This window comes from Entelurus aequoreus, linkage group LG07 (assembly GCF_033978785.1).
Source record: "Entelurus aequoreus isolate RoL-2023_Sb linkage group LG07, RoL_Eaeq_v1.1, whole genome shotgun sequence".
In the NCBI taxonomy this organism is placed as follows: domain Eukaryota; kingdom Metazoa; phylum Chordata; class Actinopteri; order Syngnathiformes; family Syngnathidae; genus Entelurus; species Entelurus aequoreus.
This window is the reverse complement of record NC_084737.1, coordinates 32,966,674-32,982,571: the sequence shown is the minus strand read 5'-3', so window position 1 is coordinate 32,982,571 and position 15,898 is coordinate 32,966,674. Positions and strand designations below refer to the sequence as shown.

Here is a 15,898-nt window from a genome sequence, read left to right as displayed (position 1 = left end):
CTGATCACCGACCACATAACAACCCACACCGCCTTTAAAGTATCCATCCGCCTCTAAGGTAAAGGAGGTACTGTAGATGCATTTACACATGATTATTGCGATATTTTTGTGATTAATCACATTAGTTAATGCATTACATTTGACAGCCTTAATTTGAAGTTGTAAATAAATGTTCGCCTCACTTAACATATTGCTTCCTCTTGGTTAAATAGCTTTTTACTTAGTTTAAGACTAATACTCTGATGTCATGCCATTCTAATTTCTTAATTAATTATGAATAATTGTGTCAAATGCTTTTGTTAAATCCATAAACACTGCAGCTTCTGATTGTCCATGATGTATTTATTGCATTGACAATTTTCTCATTTATTTTGATTACCATAATTTCTGGACTATAAACCGCACCGGTATATAAGCCACACCCAAAACATTTTTAAGGAAAAATATTTTTTTATACCTTAGCAACACCGGACTATAAACTGCAAATATATGCCAGTACTTTGTGAAATTAAATATTTATATAGAAAGATGTTGTAAATGTTTATTTACATACCTTAATTGTTTCCAAACGATCAGAATGAGAATCAGAATCACAACAGTTTTTATTGCCATTGTTTGAGAACGGGGTCACAAACTAGGAATTTTACTTGGTGCAATCGTGCAACATAAAACACATATAACACAGAATAGAATAACATGAGCTGTAACTGAGCTATCAGATCTTGTTATTGATGCCTGTAATGCGTCAGTAAAACGGATGATCAAACAAAACAGAAACGTCATTTACGTCTTTATTAGTCCTTTATGAGATTAATTATAATTTTTTATATTTTGAATAAGGTTCAATATGTTTATCAGGATTCTACTTCCCCGTACTTTGTAAATGCTTTGAGTTTGAAAAGTTTCTTAAATTGGATCATTCTAGTACATTGTTTGATTGATTTGCTTAATCCATTCCATAATTTAGCCGTTAACAAAGACAAATCCATAGATTAGCTGCACCTTTGTATAAACGACAGTTTATAAAGCTTGCGAAAAAGTAGCAAGTAATAGTCCAGAAATTACAATAATTCCCTCGTTTTGAAATGTTAGCTCTGTGTACCGTTCTATGTTTATTTCCGAATTTGTCCAATCAGTTGTTAAATAATTTTTACAATGATTTTAGAAAATTGTGGAAGAAAGGAAACAGTGTTAGGTATAGGTATGTATGTAAGTTGGAAGGCTTTAGGAAGGTATGCATAGGAAAGTAATGGTTAGGTTATTAATCGTCTTGGTCAGTGGTTCTTAACCTTGTTGGAGGTACCGAACCCCACCAGTTTCATATGCGCATTCACCGAACCCTTCTTTAGTGAAAAATAAAATGTTTTTTTTTCAAATTCAAGACAAAGTTATATGTTTTTGGTAACACTTTAGTATGGGGAACATATTCTAAGTAACAAAGACTTAATTTAGAGTTATTTGGGGGTTAGGGTTAGGGTTAGAGGGTTAGGGCCAGGGTTAGAGGGTTAGGGTTATATGCCGAATAAGGCATTAAAAAGTACTTAATAATGACTAGTTAAGAGCCATCATGTTACTAAGTTGCATGTTAATAAGCAACTAATTAATGGTGAATATGTTCCCAATACTAAAGTGTTACCATGTTTTTTTACAGGTGCACAAAATGAACCGTGTATGAACATCACCTTGTTCAAAGAACAAAACCAACACAGTATAAACTCACAACAAATTACACACCTGCAAATCAGTGTGACTTCTGCTGTTGCCGTATCCGTAATACACCGATAGGGAGAAGTTTTTATTTACACGATGAGTCGGGTGTGTCTTGACCTCCGCCGAACCCCTGAGCCCGACTCACCGAACCCCAAGGGTTCGATCGAACCCAGGTTAAGAACCACTGGTCTACGTACTGATTGGTAGGCTGGCACACAGCTATTTTTGGCCTTGGTAGTAATGTATTGTCCTTCATTTACTAGAAAATCCAAGCTGTAATCACAGTGCTGGATTACGACAAGATCGGCAAGAACGATGCCATCGGGAAGATCTGGGTAGGCAGCAAGTCCACCGGTGCAGGGCTGAAACACTGGTCCGACATGTTGGCCAACCCACGACGTCCCATCGCCCAGTGGCATCCACTGCAGCCCGAGGAGGAGGTGGATGGTGCCCTCGCGGCCCTGGCTGCTAAGAAGTAAACCCCCTGCCCCACGCTGTCCCCCAACTACCCACACGTTTTCCCATCATTCCTGCAGGTCCCACATGTCTATGTATATTCCGGACCCAAATGTACATCTCGCCCACTGCCCTGCCATCTTTCAAAAGATCCATACATGATGTCAAATAGAGCTAAAAAAAAAGCATCATGTTATATAAAATCATGTCATTGAAAAAAAAAAGACGACAAGTTACAGGATGAACAGATACTTTGTTGATTTCCTTTAGATCTATTTTTGTATTGAGGTTGTAGTTCTGTTACTGAGAGTGCAGCGTCGACTAGAAAAGAACAGTTAGAGCGCTAAACAGCAATCTGGTGAAAAAGGGGATTAAACATCCATTCATTGATATTGTAACCCTCTACCCTTAGTGACACAGTCTGCTTAGAATAGTGCTTAATAATAAAATGCTTTATACTGCCATATAATAGAGGAATAACACAAGCAGGTCCATTCCTTGGGTGTTCATGCACCGCGCTCCACACCTGCCACTTATCTTACTCGACCATTTTGTTAGTACATTCCTAGAGTTGGGTAGCGAATAGTGGTAGGCACATATCCAGTTACCCACAAGACACACTGCCTTTTCGATTAGTTCACCTTTCGCCCATCGTCTCAGGAATACTGAGAGGAGACCCCACGCCTTTTGTTCTACAAGAGTTGTTTGGCTCAAAACAGAGTAGTTGGCCACAGAGGGCTTCTTTTTTTTCTCTTAAGTTTGAGGGATGAAGGAGACTTTGTGTTATTGTGTGTCCTTGACTGTGCGAAGCATCAAATCAAGGGAATATCCGACAGACTGACTCCAGCCATCAATGATGTGATATTTTACACGGTGCCGGTGACCGCCTGCCGTCCACCACCTCTTTGTCCCAATTGTTCAGTGCTACTGCCATTAGTCATGGACTCCACACACACGTCTTACAGTCATAAAGGAGACAAGCCTTCCAAGTATCAGAATAAGCAATTCTCAACTACCAGGGACGCCTTCCGCTTCGTGGTGTTGTTCTCTTCATTTGTCACGTCCTTTCTATCACATGTTTTCCCTTGTTTTATTCAAAACAAATTCATTCCTCAAGCACTTTAACTCAAAATGTTACATTCAAACAGAGCTTTAACGATTGATTTTACAATAGTTATTTATGTGGCAATTAATGGAGTGTTTTTTATTTTACTTGCCTCAGATTTTTGTGTGTTTTTCAGCGGATTGCAACTGGTAATTGCAACTGTATCAAACAGTTAAAGTGAATTGTACTAATTTAGTTTTTGTTCTTATTTTGGGGGCTGAAATGTTTTTTGTGGCATCAGTGCTGCTTTTTGGCTCTGTACTTGTTTAGTTCACTGTAATAATAAGAGACCAAAATGTACAGTATCAATACTAAATATCGGTTAATTGATAAACATCAACCCATAGCAAAAACTACCAGTTGACTGAGTTTAAAGGGGAACTGCACGTTTTTTGGAATTTTGCCAATCGTTCACAATCATTATGAGGGACAAGAAGACATACACATTTTTTCTAGTGCGTTCTAACTCGTAAATTAACGTAGATAAAAGTTTGCTTACAATGGAGTCAATGGAAGGTCCTCATAAATACCTGTAAAAAAACATCCAAAAAATGCCAATAATACTCCATTTACATATCATGACCTGAATATTAACCAAGTATTAGTGACATTGTTATTATAAGCGCTAACATAGACAAACTATTTATAGCGGCAACGTGATCGCAGAGAGCTCACTAGCTTGTGCTGCTATATGGACATCATCGGCTGGTGAGCTGCTTTGTCGCCTCAGAGCTGGTAGAAGCTTATTCTAGATCATTAATATTGTCCCTCACCTTTATAGTAGAAGGATGAGGACATAACCCAACAAGTTGGTCAACTTTGGCATCCAATTAAAACTCGGTAATGGCGAGAAAGACATGAAAAGATGGCCCTTTTTTCTTCGTGAGGATTATTCTTTATTTAAACAGGAAATATATGAACATATGACATAGTGACAGCAGACATTGTAAAGTAAGTGATGTTTAATTTTGTTTGTTGTCTCTCATGAAGTCTGCAGTGAGTAATAATCATTGATATTGTTGAAAGAAAAAGCGAACGTATGAAATTAATGTGTTGCGGTATGCTTAAAATGATCAAAATACGTAAATATTAAATGTTATTATGAATGTGCCTGTTACTACATTTCATATATACTTATATCATGTATACACAACCTTGATAGAGGTGTTTGGATGTTTTTTTAAGCGCTTTACAGGCTCCATTGTAAGCAGATTTTTGTTCGTATTTATTTCCGAGTTAGAAGGCATAAATAAAGAAAAACGTGTGTGCTTGTCTTACATAAGGATTGTGAATGATGGGCAAAATTCCCCAAAAAGTGTAGTTCCCCTTTAAGTCAATGTGAATCAAATGATGTTTGGAATTTTAACACGTTTCACTATTTTCTTTCTTTGTGTGTGTGCGTGTGTGTGTTGACAACACTAAAAAAAATAAGGCGACATGGAAGCAATCGAGCAACCCATTAGTGTAGTTTTGCCTATATACATAGTTCATCCACGTTGATACTGCATGTTTATACAAAAATACTGTACATAAGAGCATGTTTTAGAGACGGAGCAAAAATATCTTGTGTACTTAAATGGGTGTCATTTGTCATTTTATTAACACAACAACAAACAAAAAAGATGCACTGTATATTTTCTAAATGAAATGTGTATTTATTTTTCATGAGGGTCATTGGAGAGAATGTCATCCAGATGTTAGAGTAATACTACTGCTAATTCCTATAGGAACCTTTCCAACGCCTGAGATTCTTAAGCAAGTGTGTCGTCCAGTACCGTGCGTGAGTTCATGTAGGATGAAAATGTAGCCGCATGCTTGCTATCTTGACTCCTTGTGGTCCGATTATTCTATTTATTTTGTGTCATGTTCAACCGTACTGCCATACATATGTTGATCTGCAGTTTTATGTATGGAACAAGGGTCTCCAAGTCTCCAACACAGTTTCCTAAAAAAAAACCTGCATTGCAATCTGTTATAATAATATAAGAGTGAAACAATCGGCATATTGTAGTGGTTGTGCCAGTGATTGATCCATGAGAAAGTCAGCAGGCTCATTTCTCCCTCCAACGGGGCCAAAATAACAAACCATTCCTGTAAACACAAGTGACTTGGAATCCCTTTTTCCCCGCCACACTATGTTTACTCTTTTAAATGTTTCCCACTTTAAACAACCTTAAACTCTTTGCAGCTATTTCTGCTACTGTTTTATTATACAATACTGTACGTGTAAACAATATAAATGCTAAAACTAAAGCCATAAAACTCAAGCACTAACTCTTTATAGCTCAGCTGAGTAGATATTCAGTAAGAAAAAAGAAAAAAAAAATCATTTTTATCGGGCCAGAGTTTGTCATTGCGTTGAGAGGTGTGGTAGAGATTCATTTAACAGAGATGTGAGCATCCCAAAAAGTTTCTTAGGGCGTGTGTGTGCACGTGTGTGTGCGTGTATTTATTTATTTTTACCTTTGTAAATCTGATTATATTCATCATCAATGTGATGCCATGCCTTCCATATTGGTGAACAGCGGGGGATTTGCTTTTTTGGGATGAGTGCAATTTATCAACCAAACCATCAACTTTTTAGGTTAGCCTAATGTTGACGAACACAGCTAACAGAATTGGGTTTTGAATTTGGGGTTTACATTTTTATAAAATATCTGATATGATAGTGGTAGCTTAGCATATATTAGCATAGCATAGTATAACACAGCTAATGGTGTATGAATTGCTGTTTTCTTAGCAGTTTATTATTAGACAATGACACAGCAACAGGTCAAATAACCGCTTGGCATAATTTAGTTTGGCTGATTATATGTCAAACAATTATTGCTAAAAAAAACTAAACAAAAGAAAAGTCTAGAACTGGCAGCACAGTTATCTCCATTGGCAGGAATAGGTGAGCTTAGGGCTGGGCGATATGGACAAAAAAGTATACCTTGATATATTTTTACTAAAACTCGATATTCGATATATATCTCGATATATTTTCCAGTGAAAGTATACATATAAAGATATTCGTTTTTGAGCGATATTCACTGAAATTGAAGTGAATGACAACTGTAGTGTAAACACTTTTATTAACCCAGTTAGTCAAGCATTCACAGCACAGAAAAGAAACTGTTTAAGTAGCACAGAATTACATAACATAAATAAAATAGAAAAATATTCTTTCTATGTAAAATAAATAACATAACTAAGCAAATAATACAAATTGTATCAAACTCAGATAAAAAATAAATTTGCAGGCAGGCACTTTTTAATTCCCAGTTGACGATGTAATGGACTGTCACACACGTACGGTTCTGGTTAGCGCCAAGTAAGTGACTTGACTTAATTGGGCGGCTATGATCTTCCTCACTTCGGCATACATTTTTGGCAGCATTTCTCGTGTGAAATATGCCCGGCTTGGCAACTGTAGAACAGTTTTGATTTGGGCTTACATGGTAAACAACTCCAATGAATCTTTTCTCCAGACGTGTACATTTGTCCAAATGTAGCCAAGTACACGCATTGTGGGTTTCCTGGACGTTGTCTACATCGCTAAAAGAAAAATCCAAAGAAGAGAATCCCTCTGCCATCTTCCACTAGTTTTTTTAACATATAAACCGCCCGCTATGACTCTCTCGTCGTCATTTGGGATGTCTGTTGTGACTTCCCTCCCTGGTTCCATGACCCGCCCTATCTTGCCTCTGATTGGCCTGTCCCTGATGTTTCGCCCTAATCTCAACCAATCGTGACTCATCACTGTAAACAACCAACCAATGGATGTTCTTATACGTGCTTGCACGTCTTGGAAGGAGGAAGGGGTGTGGTTTAGTAGCGAGTGGGAAGCGGGGGGAGAACAAAGAACGCAAAAAATACGCTGTGTTTGGTCATCCATCCATCCATTTTCTACCGCTTGTCCCTTTCGGGGTCGCGGGGGGTGCTGGAGCCTATCTCAGCTGCATTCGGGCGGAAGGCGGTGTACACCCTGGACAAGTTGCCACCTCATCATTTTAACGTGAAATAAATTATATCAATATTACAATATTTTCTTAATTCATATCTTGTTTAAAAATATATCCATATATCTTACAAACTCCATATATCGCCCAGCCCTAGGTTAGCTAACACCACACTAGCAGTAAAGTGTTATTTACGGCCAGTTTAAAAGATTATTATTGTGCCACCCTTTGCAATAGGTTATCCTAAAACAGTTTGAGTGAAAATCATGCGAATAATGCCAAAATTGCAAGCAGTAGCAAGATAGCTCAGCTTGACCCACTGTTAGCTTGTGGTGCTAATCCAATGTCCAAAAGATAATGGAACATTTCAACGTGTTTCCACTGCAGTTGGGGAATTTGTCAAGCCAAAACAACGCGCAGCAAAATGATTTTAGGATTAGGAGGCAAAAGGTTGAGCAAATACAAGCACATTAAAGAGATTTGTACTCACTTACAGTCGCTTGTTGATGCTCTTTGGGGGTGGGGGGTGGGGGTGGGGTGGGTGGTGGTGAGGAGGGTTTGAATCTATCCTTCATTACGGTTACCGTATTTTTCGGATTATAAATCACAGTTTTTTTTCATAGTTTGATTTATACTCTGGAGCGACTTATGTGTGAAATTATTAACACATTACCGTAAAATATCAAATAATATTATTTATCTCATTTACGTAAGAGACTAGGCGTATATCAGCAATAGTCGCACAGCAACCAATAAAAATTTGGCGGGGGCGGGTCATGGCAGAAGTGCATTGTGGAAAAAAAAGATGCTACCTGCTACTACTTCCGTACCTATGAAAATTGATCATTTTAAAATTGGCGGTAACTTATAAAAACTGAGAAGGGCTGAACAAAAATGGCACCGAAAAGGAAATCATATACTGCAGGTTCCAAGCTGCAAGTAGTGAAATATGCGGCAGAAAACGGCAATCGAGCAGCAGAAAGAAAGTTTGGAGTAAGCGAGAAACTTGTAAGGGACTGGCGAAAAATGTCCCCAAAAAATGCGACTTATATGTTTTTTTCCTTCTTTATTATGCATTTTCGGCCGGTGCGACTTATCCTCCGGAGCGATTTATAATCCGAAAAATACGGTATATAAAAATGTTTCTCACACATTTAGTTGGAATATACCGTTTTTTGTTTAACAAATTGTGGGATTTAAAAAGGGAAACCATTCACTGTTTCTTTTTGTCCTTTTCTTGAGCAAAAGTGCAATCCCTTTTTTTTTTTTCCTTTCCTTGATGTATTCTTCACATGTAGAGCCTCTGTGTGCGTCAGTTTGTATCCTCCTAAATGTCGGCTTTATCTTTGTGTCTTTGTTCCGTTTAATGTGTCATCGGTAGTCATTCTTCCGGCGCATGGAGTTCCTCCCCCAAATTCTGCTTCCGCTGTGCATAAAGAACGCTGGCCTTCATGTTTACAACATGGACTTAGTGTATACTGCCAAATTCCTCTACCTGACCTTTCATTCCAGATGTTCTCAAGACTGTTTTTCCCTCCCTTTTTCCCTTTACTTTCTCTTCTCCATCCTCTTGGAAAGCATTGGATTGGAGGACAGTCAGGTTGTGTCCTCTAGCTGTGTTCTTCGTGTCTGGTGTCGTGGTGCGCGTGTTCATGTCAGTACTTGTGCCTACTGTGGATCGCATGCTTTAGCCCTTGACTGGACACAAACGTTGCTCACAAACTCCTCTTGACTCTTACGTGGACAAATGTTGGGGATCCTTATAACGTTATCAAGGGAGCCAAATAACTTATTACAAATTTATCATATGTGTTACCAGTTCTGTACAAAAAACAAAAACAAATAGGAAATAAAGAGCTTTTAAATACCATGATGGTTCTGTGTCCGATGTGTCGTGTTAGCTGGATGCTAATGTTTACTTTGTGTCACGCAGGAAAAACAACAACAGCTGGTTCATTGCTTTACAATTTAATGAGCAATGTGGATAAATAAAAATACTTCACACTTAGCAGGATGTAGCCATACAGTATACATCTCGTGGCACTGCTAGCATGCTAACAGTGACTGCAAATACAACCAACAGACACTTTTAAAAAACATTTTTGTTTCTGCACTGCAAAAACTGAAATCTAAGTAAGATGAAATATCTCAAATAATGGTGATATTTGCTTATTTTTTGTCTGATAAGATAATTCTTCTCACTAAGCAGATTTTATGATAGTGTTTTACTTGTTTTAAGGGTTTTGGTCCTAAATGATCTCAGTAAGATATTACAGCTTGTAGCTGAGATTGTATGACCTATATTGAGTAAAACATGCTTGAAACTAGAATATCAACTGTTGCAAAGCTGTGTCATCAATACTCACAAGTATAAAACTACTTTTTTAAAGTAATAATTTGTTACTTCAAGCATGAAAAAAAAAATCATGATGCCAAGCGCATATCATTATGTCAAGATAATGGCACTAGCATTTACTTAATTTAAGAATATTTTTCAACATATTGAGCAAAAAGGTCTCTTTTTTTTTTCTACCAAGAAAAGTGCACTTGTTATTTGTGAAAATATACTTATCTTAAGGTATTTTTGGGTTCATTGAGGTTAGCTAATTTTACTCGTTTTGGAAAGTCTTGACAAGCTGGATTTTCTTGTTCTATTGGCAGATAATTTTGCTTAGTTCAAATAAAATACCCCTAATTTTTGTATTTTTTTTCTTGTTTTTGAACACAGACTTTTTGCAGTGTGCCTGGATATATTTTATCTATATATGGTTGCCAACACAATCGTGTCCCGCATTTAGCTAAGAAGGGACACACTTTGTCCCGTATTACAATGAGAATCGAAAATATTCCATAAAAAGTCAATGGATTCCATTGACAATAGTTTGCCACGGGCTAAACCAATCGATGCCCTTTATCTTTAAAGTTCAAGTTAAAGTACCACTGATAGTCACACACACGCTAGGTGTGGTGAAATTACCCTCTGCATTTGACCCTTCCCCATGTTCCACCCCCTGGGAGGTGAGGGGAGCAGTGAGCAGCAGCGGTGGCCACGCTCGGGGAATCATTTTGGTGATTGACTTTTAATCAAACTCATTACCATTCCGCTTTTCTGGCATCTTTGTTTATTCCCCATGGCTTTGCCTTTGTCACTTTGCTCTACATCAGTTTGAAAGCCGTCACAGCTGCTAGCTAGAGCAGAGATGTCAAACTCGAAGCTCGAGGGCCGGATCTGGCCCGCCACATTTTACAGGGCCCACAAATGCCTGGAAATAATATGTGTCAATAAAGTACTTTACCTTTTCTTACTAATTGTATTTGTTCTTTCCATTTTAACAGAAAAAAATGCAGGTACCGCATGACATTGCACACATTTTAAACTTGAATATTATCCAATATAGCAAAAAGTAACTTTCCAAACATTTTATTTTGTTAAAATATTTACATTTCTGCTTGACTTATGGTTTAACAGCAAGTTATCCATCAAATTATACACTGTAAAAATGACAATACATTTTACTGTAAACTTGTTTGATGTTTTTTTTTTCAGCATATTACTGTAAATCAAAAAAACTGCCACTGTTTTTTTACGGGAAATTCTGTCGACTGAGCTGCCAGTGTTATTACTGTAAGATCTAAGGTTGTTATTTTTACTGGTAATGGTAAAACAGTATCACCATTTTTTTAAGGCAAAAAAATTGGCAGCTCAGTTGCCAGAATAAAATAAAAACAATGGTAAAGTTTTTCCATTTACATATGTTGCAAAAAACACTGTACATTATAGTACAATTATAGTACAATTCTGGTGATTGAGTTGCTAGTTTTTTTTACTGTAAAAAATATAGATTTGTTTTACAGTGTAGGTAAAAATGTTTTATAATCAAATGTATAGGCAAATTCAAATATCATTCGTTGTTACAAGCGGCCCTCTGAGGGCAGCCATATAACTACAATGTGGCCCTCAATGAAAATGAGTTTGACAACCCTGAGCTAGAGTTTTCCACCTAGTTTCTGGTCTTCTGACTCCTCATTACTTTTTATCACAGTGACATTTTGTCATTTCGAAAAAAAGAAGCATTGAGGTTAGCTCGAGAAGCTACTAGTGGCTATCAATCGAGTCTGCCAGTCTTATTTATTTTTCAGGGAGTTGGCAACCCTACTAAATTTTGCGACCATGTACTAGAATGGAAACACATGAGTGAGAACATGTTGAAAGATGCTAACAAGGGCATAAGAGCTCGCAGACCGGATAGCTAACCAGGATAACAACAAAATGACTCTGTTTCTCTTCCCCCAATGTTAGCGCCTTTGACAACAACTTACATTTATTGAGGGTAAGTGTGCTAAATCATCACCAAAAAGGAACAGGTAGACAACAAAATTGTGAATGAAAGTGAAAGTCTGGTACATTAAGCCAGTGTCTTCTAAAAAAACCAACCCAATTTTAGCTTTAGCTCAAATGCAAAGCACTGTTTTTATCTCCCCAGTTTGTGTCATCGCTCAAAAATTAATAATGAGTTATAATAAATGGTATGAATTATTGACCCCTTTAGGGATACTTGCCAACCTTGAGACCTCCAATAGCGGGAGGTGGGGGGTGGGGGGGGGGGGGGGGGCGTGGTTATTTACAGCTAGAATTCACCAACTCGACTATTTCATATATATGTATGAAATACTTGACTTTCAGTGAATTCTAGCTATATATAAATAAATAAATAAAATAAATACTTGAATTTCAGTGTTCCGGTGGCTATCCAGTAGATGGCAATATTGTCCTGTTTAACTTCTCCGTTCATGAATGAGTGTATCATTTCGGCCACCGTGTTCAATGGAGAAGTCTGTTCTACAAAATTTACAGGCAACATACCCCTTCCCCTTCGAACTGTCCTGGATGAACTGAAATTCTTGTTTCCATTCGTTTTGGAACTTGCAAGCGTATTTCTTCATCTTGCTCGTCGACGGCGTCGCCATGGCTGTAATTTCCTCATTCTTCTGCTTCGTCTCCTTGTTGTGTGCGCAGTTGTGCACTCTACTCTCTAAAAGCCCTAGATGTTATGACGTCATTGGGCAGGCAAGCTGTTTATATTGTGGGAAAGCGGACGTGAGAACAGGCTGTCCCCACTCAGGTCCGCATTGAGCTGGAGGGGGCGTGGCCTCCAGCTCCGGCTGAATACCGGGAGTTTGTCGGGAGAAAATTTCTGCCGGGAGGTTATCGGGAGAGGCGCTGAATACCGGGAGTCTCCCGCTAAAAACGGGAGGGTTGGCAAGTATGCTTTAGGGCTCCAATTACTTTAAAATATGTTTGGGGAAAATATTGCATTTTGAGAAATGTTTCCATAAATAGGGTTTCCTTTGACTACAAGGGCATACAGCAGGGGTGTCAAACTAATTTTAGATCTGGGGCCCCATGGGAGAAAAATCTACTCCCAAGTGGGCCGGATTGGTAAAATCACAGCATGATAACTTAAAGGCCTACTGAAATGATTTTTTTTTATTTAAACGGGAATAGCAGATCCATTCTATGTGTCATACTTGATCATTTCGCGATATTGCCATATTTTTGCTGAAAGGATTTAGTAGAGAAAATCGACGATAAAGTTCGCAACTTTTGCTCGCTGATTAAAAAAAGCCTTGCCTGTACCGGAAGTAGCGTGACGTCACAGAAGCTAGTATTCCTCACAATTCCCCATTGTTTACAATGGAGCGAGAGAGATTCGGACCGAGAAAGTGACGATTACCCCATTAATTTGAGCGAGGATGAAAGATTCGTAGATGAGGAACGTTACAGTGAAGGACTTGAGAGGCAGTGATGGACGTATCTTTTTTCGCTCTGACCGTAACTTAGGTACAAGCTGGCTCATTGGATTCCACACTCTCCTTTTTCTATTGTAGATCACAGATTTGTATTTTAAACCATCTCGGATACTATATCCTCTTGAAAATGAGGGTCGAGAACGCGATATGGACATTCAGTGCCTTTTATCTCCACGACAATACATCGGCGAAATGCTTTAGCTACGAGCTAATGTGATAGCATCGTGCTTTAACTGCATATAGAAACAAAAAAAATAAACCCCTGACTAGAAAATCAACAATACTATTAAACCGTGGACATGTAAATACACGGTTAATGCTTTCCAGGCTGGCGAAGGTTAACAATGCTGTGCTAACGACGCCATTGAAGCTAACTTAGCAACTTAGCAACCGGACCGCACAGAGCTATGCTAAAAACATTAGTTCTCCACCTACGCCAGCCAGCCCTCATCTGCTCATCAACACCCGTGCTCACCTGCGTTCCAGCGATCGGCAGAAGGACGAAGGACTTCACCCGATGCGTTTGGCGGCCCGGAGACGTAGGAAGTCAAGGTGAGGTCGGCGGCTAGCGCGTCTGCTCTCCAACAAAGTCCTCCTGGTTGTGTTGCTGTAGTCCGCTGCTAATACACCGATCCCACCTACAACTGTCTTCTTTGCAGCCTTCATTGTTCATTAAACAAATTGTAAAAGATGTCCAGAATATTGCGGAATTATGAAATGAAAACAGAGCTTTTTGTATAGGATTCTACGGGGTACCATAACTTCCGTTACTCTGACTTCGTCACGCGCATACGTCATCATACCGCAACGTTTCAGCCGGATATTTCCCGGGAAATTTTAAATGTCACTTTATAAGTTAACCCGGCCGTATTGGCATGTGTTGCAATGTTAAGATTTCATCATTGATATATAAACTATCAGACTGCGTGGTCGGTAGTAGTGGCTTTCAGTAGGCCTTTAAAAATAAAGACAACTTCAGATTGTTTTCTTTGTTTAAAAATAGAACAAGCACATTCTGAAAATGTACAAATCATAATGTTGTTGTTGTTTTTTACACTTACATCTTGCGGTTAATAGTATTCTATCTTTATTTATCATTATTTATACTTTCATTCAACTTATTGGTGTTAATGTTCAATCTATCAAGATAAAAAAAGAATATCCAAATCAAATTACAGGATGTTATTAATGTATCCATCCATCCATTTTCTACCGCTTATTCCCTAGTTTGCTCATTTTCCTTAACTGGTGCACTAACATCATGTGTTTTTTTGTTTTTTTTACATATGTAGCATCAGCTACAAAGATACAAATAATTGCTATTGCGACATCTAGTGGACACATTTAGAACAGCCTTATCAGGCCCGTGGGCCGTACGTTTGACACCCCTGGCATACAACAAACAAACAAACAAAAAAATATTATATTGACATATAGATCTGAAGTAGAGCTAGAGATTTGAGAATTGGAAATAAGAAAATACAATAATCTATAAATTACATTATTTTAGCAAGTAAAGTTGCAGTCCATCAGGAGGTTGTTATTTTATCCAAGTTTTTTGTATTTACTGTACTGCAAATGATAAAAGAAAACATCCACACATATTTAATGGTGTTATTGCTATGAACATACAAACAACACACGTGCCTTAAATATTGAAAACCGCAAGTGGTAGAGTCCTACTCAAGTGTTTAAACATACTCTAAAGCAGGGTTGTCAAACGTACGGCCCAAGGTTTTATCCGGCCTGCGGGATGAGTTTGCAAAGTATAAAACTTAACCTGAAATTTTCGAATGAAAGAAACTGCTGTTCTAAATGTGTCCACTGGATGTCACAATAGCAATTCTTTGTATCTTTGTAGATGATGCTACATATGTACAAAATAAATCTCATGATGTTAGTACATCAGTCGAGGAAAATGATCAAACTACATAAATAACATTGTATAATTGGATTTTGATACAATGTTTTTATCTTAACACCAATGAGTTGACTGATGAACATTATCACATAATTTATTCAGAAAATATAAATAACGACAAATACATTATTAACCGCAACATGTAAGTGTAAAAAAAACCCAACAACATTATGATTTGTACATTTTCAGAATGTGCTTGTTCTATTTTTAAACAAAGAAAACAATCTGAAGTTGTCTTTATTTTTAAGTTATCCTGCCGGGATTTTACCAGTCCGGTCCACTTGGGAGTAGATTTTTCTTCCCTGTGGCCCCCGAGCTAAAATGAGTTTGACACCCCTGCTCTAAACGTTAAATAATTGTGGAAATCAGAACAACTGGCATGTTTCTTTGACAAGAAGAAATGCATAAATAAATAAATAAATATCACAGGACATTTTGTTTCACACGTCAGTGTATGCCTCTCAAAGAAGAAAAACACATAAGAAGTCCTGAAAATAGAATCTGTCAAACATCAAACTCTTTCAGAAACTGCAGCAATATTTCATGCTTTACTTGATTGTTCCTAAATCTGTATTCTAAAAAAAACCTCAACAAAAAACTATCAACAGCCATCTTGGTATGACCTCTCAGTAGTATTCATATTAACCAATAAGAACCCATTTCTGCTTAAAGGAAGAGTATGAAAATATAACGCAGACCAAATGGAAGACAAATAAAATATTTAATAAAAAAAAAAAAAAAATATATATATATATATATATATATATATATATATATATATATATATATATATATATATATATATATATATATATATATATATATATATATACATATATATATACTGTATATATATATATATGTATAATTTATATATATATATATATATGTATGTATATATATATATATATATATATATATATATATATGTTTTTTTTGTTTTTTCGAAAA

General features: G+C 37.3%; 1 protein-coding gene across 6 annotated transcripts in view; it reads left to right on the top strand.

Moving 5' to 3' along the window:
- LOC133653691 (synaptotagmin-2-like) overlaps window positions 1-5,963 on the top strand; it is a 164,228-nt gene extending 158,265 nt beyond the window's left edge. For all 6 annotated transcript variants that reach the window (XM_062053254.1, XM_062053259.1, XM_062053256.1 and 3 more), the window contains one exon: window positions 1,974-5,963. In XM_062053254.1, coding sequence (XP_061909238.1) covers window positions 1,974-2,189 — 216 coding nt within the window. In that variant the 3' untranslated portion in view covers window positions 2,190-5,963. The remainder of the gene's footprint in view (window positions 1-1,973) is intronic.
- The last annotated feature ends 9,935 nt before the right edge of the window (window positions 5,964-15,898 follow it).